A 6,000-nucleotide genomic window follows, 5' to 3' on the forward strand; every position below is an offset into this window, starting at 1 on the left:
AGCACAAGGGCACTCACCCTGCCTGTGTTTTCCAGCAACTGGTATTCAGAAGCTTTGCTGCCTCCAACTGCCCCATTAATTTCAATAGGAAATAAGTTTAGCTGACAGCTTGGAGTCAAAATAACAATTGCAATAATGGAGGAGGGGAAGGAGGAGGAGGAGGAGGAGGAGGAGGAGGAGGAGGAGGAGGAGGAGAAGAAGAAGAAGAAGAAGAAGAAGAAGAAGAAGAAGAAGACGACGATGACGCTTGGATAGCAGCAAAAAGTACTAAAAGTACTAATTACTCCTTGCGATCTGGTTCATCCTGATTTTTTCCTTGCACAATCAAATTATATTGCATCTGGTGGCTTTTATCTCTGCATGATTCAACAAGATATATGCAACCCTCACCTGAATTCCCATGGTCTTCAATCTCTCTACCCAAAGATTCATATCAAAAAACGTAGAAAAACAGGACTCGTGAGCTGTGAGAACCATAAGCATTTGCCCATTGTGAAGATCTGGAAGGCAACAGTAAAGAAGACTGAGTATAAGCATTGTGGAGTGGCTATCATGTCATAGCAGTGCATGTGCTTTGTGTGGAAATGGTCCCAGAAAGGATGTGGTGTTCTCCAAATGTTCTGCACTATATCTTCCCTGATCTCTGATCATTGGCTATGTACCATTCTGGATATCTTCTGGTCTCCTCTAAGTAGAACCATCTCTCAAGTATTTAATGCATGAGTCCTTCCCAGAAATACAACCAGAGATCCTTTAGAAATTAGGAATATAGAAGGATTCTGAGGATACATATTTGTCCATGTAAGTACAGTGGTACCTCGGGTTAAGTACTTAATTCGTTCCGGATGTCCGTTCTTAACCTGAAACTGTTCTTAACCTGAAGCACCACTTTAGCTAATGGGGCCTCCTGCTGCCACTGCGCCACCGGAGCACGATTTCTGTTCTTATCCTGAAGCAAAGTTCTTAACCCGAGGTCATATTTCTGGGTTAGCAGAGTCTGTAACCTGAAGCGTATGTAACCTGAAGCATATGTAACCTGAGGTACCACTGTAGTAGATTGCTCTGGCCTGGGAGATTTGGAGTTGAATCTGATTAGCCATGAAGCGGGATGAGCAACTCTTGTCAGTTTGTTTCACATTTTCCTGTCTAAAGCTCAGTTCTCCAATTTCCACATCAGTTTGCAAATAATAATAATAATAATTCTCATGAAAGTTCATTTGCATTTTTGTACATACTTCTCCTAGTATACAAATCGTTTCCCCCGATAAATGCATGCTTGCATGCTATTTTCACTACCCCTGGCCAGAACCCCCTTGACATGATTTTATATTTCCTTGCAGACACAGATAAGTATGTGACCTGGCGGGTAGCACTTTTTGCAACTGCTGCTAGGAAAATTAGAGCAAATGATATAGCCAAGGTAGCCATTAACTGTAAAGGTGATGAATTTATTTGATTCTATCTATCTACCTCGGGCTATGCTCTATCTTTGTCACCACACTCTGAGTATAAATTGCATACTGTATTAATTGATATTGTTTTTAACATTAGTGACCATGTGATGATTTTAGCTTATGAATTTTATTGTTTAATGTTTTTATTTGTACATTGGGGTATTTTCATAGCTTTGTTTAGAGTACGTAATGTTTTAATAATGTAAATGTTTTAAGTCCTTTTTTTATCAATTCAGTATATATTTTTTTAATTGTCAAATAATTCTGTGTACATTGCGGCAGCCTTTGGCTATGTGCAATAAAACTGGCTGAGGCTATTTTCACTAATATATGCACTTCTATGCACAGGGTACGATTTTTCTTTGTCTGCATTACTCAGTTTGAGATATGTGTCGTGAAATTCCATAAAGTGCAAATTTTGGGGGCTGGCTGTGTTTGAGTTAACTTATCATTTTGGAAACTGTGGTTTACGTATGTGTGACTTTAAGTGTGAACTGAATCGAATTTCTCCCCTATCCCTACTGGAAATGCTAAGGATGGAAATTGTTCTGTGTGGAAAGCAGGGACCTTGTCACTGAGCTTTCAGCCCTTCCGAAGAAAAGATTCAGCTTCATAGATTCTTTGACTGGACAGCTAATGGGACACCTTCCCAGAAGTTGTTCAACTTCCACCCCCATCATCCTTGATCATTAGCCACGCTGGCTTGGGCTGATGGCAACTGTGGTCCCAACAGAATCAGGAATGAGCCAGAGGGCATTCTGTATTCATCGCATGCAGAAATCAGTTCTGCTGCAATTGGTTTTCTTCCAAAAACTATGCTATTTTTCTCTCTGTTCTGCTGTGGTGAAGTTGCATAACTTATGTAAGTTAAGCAATTAATGTAGATTATAGAATATATTCTTAGTACGTTATTCCAAGCCATTCATTTCAATGCAAAGGAAACATGATATATGCAGGTGCTGTAGTTACACCCTGTGCCATAGACCCCGCACTGTATAGTGTGGGGATTCATTTAATGGCCTCCAATATCCCACCCATCTCTATGGTTCTTTGATTCCATGGCAGTCTTTCCCAATGTGGGACCCTCCAGATGTTTTGGACTACAACTCCCATCAGCCCAACCCAGCATGGTTAGGAATGATAGGAGATGCAGTCCAAACATCTAGAGGGTCTCAGGTTTAGGAAGGCTATTTCTCAGGCAGAAGTATTGTCTCAGCTATAATGCACACACTCCATTTATAGCTGGAGGTACCAGGGACAATTATCTGTGTGCAATTATCTGCACACTGCTGTACCATTGAGTTATCATCATCCTTGAAGGAAAAGAGACGGTAAAGGTTGTCCAACAATTTCTGGAGCAGGGAAGGGGGAATAGCCTACTGATCCTCCAAAAGACATCACTGAAGTATCATATTGAACTGATCGTGCAATGGCTGCCATAAATTTTACCACATTATTCTTTTGTTTTAAATTAGGGTTACCAGACGTCCCCGGACCCTTTCCTAAAATAAAGCATGAAATCCCCCCCCCCCAAAAAAGTGTCCCTGGATTCCTTGAAAAAAATATGGTAACCATATTTTAAATTGCATTTGTTTAAATGTGAAACCTGGTGAAGCCCAGTCCATTAAAGACACTACAGTGCATTAAAATATACCTAAATATCAACACAAGGCGATTCATGGATGGAAATTCTTTCTCTCGAATAGTTTCTATGGGCTCCTCCAGACAAGCTATTCATTGAGTATTCATTTTGATTTGCTTGCAATGACATACCTTGGGATCTCAAATTCCTGTGGTGCCCTGTGCAATGCCAAATTCAGTGGCCCCCCCTTGCCTTCCATTCTACATCATAGTTGCAGCACCCCCTATGGCGCTTCCATGCTCTGCACCCAGTGCAACTAAACCAGTTGCACTCTCCTAAATCTACCTTTGTTGCTTGCTCAAAGCTTGCACAGAGGATAAATTATATCCAACTCATTCTGTTTGGTTTGTGGTTATACAACAATAAGCATTCACCCTTCATTCATCCTGATTTGCTTGTGCAGTGTTTAAGCGTCTTCCAATTATTCATTCATTTATTTCATTCTTTTTCTCCTTCACTTACCTAACCACAAAATATCTGTTTCTTTTCCTAAAGTGGATTTGCTACATTGGGAAAACAAACCCCTAAATCAGCTGCAATTGCACATATCTAAATTTCCTTGTTTGAGTTTTAATCCCTCCTGCAAAACACTGACAGTCTGGATGTGACCCATGTTTAGTTCAGTGTGTGTTGACTATTCTACACCTCATTTTTGGCAATCAACAGTGCATTCATCTACATTACCTTCCTTCCAGTAGTCTGAATGTTCCTCCCCTTGGGTCTGACAGTAAGACACGGAGAATGGTAATTCGTCTTCCTTAGACATGTCCACTTGCCTTTTCCAACAAGCCATATTGCAGAGCAGTGTCATTCAAGAATTTTAGAATCAGATGATGGAAAATCTAGCTTTCTGCATCCACATCTTCCACCTGGAAGTTGCTCTGTCCTAGGAAACACCAAGCTAATCATGTGATATCTGATCTGAGAGGTGGTCAAGGGTTGCAAGTGGAGGCCAAGCAAGCTCAAGATGGGTCCTGAGATGGAAACCTACTTGTCTGAGCTCTCAGTAGAAGATCTGTTGCAGAGTTCTGCCTCTGTTACTTCACATCCTCCTCCTTTCATGAAGCTTCATTGAGTCACTATCTGAAGCAATGTTATATACTCATCAACAGTGGGTGGAACGAGACTTGGCAAGAGGCCCATGAATGTATGCAACATAGGTCCTGCATTTGCCAAGCAAGGGAAAATGCAAGTTATGTCATAATCCAATTACAGGGCCTTTTTTTTCTGCTGCACTTTCAGAAACTCAGCCTGTCAATGTTTTGTCTTCTCTGCTGTTTTCTCTTTGTTGAATTTCTTTTTCTCAATTCATGCGCCTAAACACACATACACAAACATAAAAAATCCCTTCCAGTAGCACCTTAAAGACCAACTAAGTTAGTTCTTGGTATGAGCTTTCGTGTGCATCTGAAGAAGTGTGCATGCACACGAAAGCTCATACCAAGAACTAACTTAGTTGGTCTTTAAGGTGCTACTGGAAGGAATTTTTTTTGCTTTGACTATGGCAGACCAACACGGCTACCTATCTGTAACTATACTCACAGCTGTCCATGGAGGCGCAGGTCAATTCTGTATCCAGGGCAGCTGTCTACCAACTCCACCTGGTACGCAGGCTGAGACCCTACCTGCCCGCGGACTGTCTTGCCAGAGTGGTGCATGCTCTAGTTATCTCCCGCTTGGACTACTGCAATGCGCTCTACGTGGGGCTACCTTTGAAGGTGACTCGGAAACTACAGCTAATCCAGAATGCGGCAGCTAGACTGGTGACTGGGGGCAGCCGCCGAGACCACATAACACCGGTCTTGAAAGACCTACATTGGCTCCCAGTACGTTTCCGAGCACAATTCAAAGTGTTGGTGTTGACCTTTAAAGCCCTAAATGGCCTCGGCCCAGTATACCTGAAGGAGCGTCTCCACCCCCATCGTTCTGCCCGGACGCTGAGGTCCAGCGCCGAGGGCCTTCTGGCGGTTCCCTCATTGCGAGAAGCAAAGCTACAGGGAACCAGGCAGAGGGCCTTTTCGGTAGTGGCGCCTGCCCTGTGGAATGCCCTCCCATCAGATGTCAAAACGATAAACAACTACCTGACATTCAGAAGACATCTTAAGGCAGCCCTGTTCAGGGAAGTTTTTAATGTATGATATTTTAGTGGGGTTTTTGGTTTCTATGGAAGCCGCCCAGAGTGGCTGGGGAAACCCAGCCAGATGGGCGGGGTACAAATAATAAATTATTATTATTATTATTATTATTATTATTATACACAAACATGTACAAGTCATTAAGGTACCGTGAGTGGGGAGGGGAGGCTGAAACAAAATGTTGCAATGTAGAGAGCTGCTGTCATCAGTGGTTGGTGCCTATTGAGATTGGTAGGGAGGAAGACTGAGAAGCCAGCACTAGGTGGAGCCTGAGCCAATGACAGAGCTAACTTATTCTAGATTTGATCTTATCCTATTCTCTTCACAGCTCTATAATGCCAGCACTGAGAATAAGGAGGAGCAGGCTAACAGCTAAGCTAACTGTCCATCAACTGGACTGTTTGTAAATAGGAAGGAGGGCAGGTGGCAGCTGACTAAGGACAGAATGAGGCTGATGGGACAGCACCCATTTCCCCTTTTAGACCAGACTCCACTGGCTGCTATTCAGGGTTTTGCTTTGTTTTCCCTGGAGTTAAAACATAGGCAGGAGGCTAGTCCATGGGAGTGAATGGGACTTTCTCCTACCAACTATGGTCTGTTCCCTATCAGACAGCTGCCATCTGTTTGCCTGCCTGCCTTCATCCTTACTACTAGCCAGGGGGTGGCCTTAGCTATCAGCTCCCTCCTCATTATTATCAGTGCTGCTCTTGCAGAACTCAGGATGGGGACAGAATCAGAATTAGCCAGCTCAGCCTGTCATTGGCTCTAG

At 42.9% G+C, this 6,000-nt stretch overlaps 1 protein-coding gene across 1 annotated transcript in view; it reads right to left on the reverse strand.

Annotated features, from left to right (window-relative positions):
* The window catches only part of TMEM268 (transmembrane protein 268), a 20,511-nt gene extending 16,091 nt beyond the window's left edge, over positions 1-4,420 (reverse strand). Inside the window, exons 1-3 of the mRNA XM_077922256.1 lie at positions 4,088-4,420; positions 3,781-3,982; positions 391-500 (exon numbers count right to left, since the gene is read on the reverse strand). Of these exons, the coding sequence (XP_077778382.1) occupies positions 391-500; positions 3,781-3,907 (237 nt within the window). The 5' untranslated portion in view covers positions 3,908-3,982; positions 4,088-4,420. The remainder of the gene's footprint in view (positions 1-390; positions 501-3,780; positions 3,983-4,087) is intronic.
* Positions 4,421-6,000: the final 1,580 nt, after the last annotated feature.

The sequence above is a fragment of the Podarcis muralis genome, chromosome Z (genome assembly GCF_964188315.1).
Source record: "Podarcis muralis chromosome Z, rPodMur119.hap1.1, whole genome shotgun sequence".
NCBI classification, from domain to species: Eukaryota; Metazoa; Chordata; class Lepidosauria; order Squamata; family Lacertidae; genus Podarcis; species Podarcis muralis.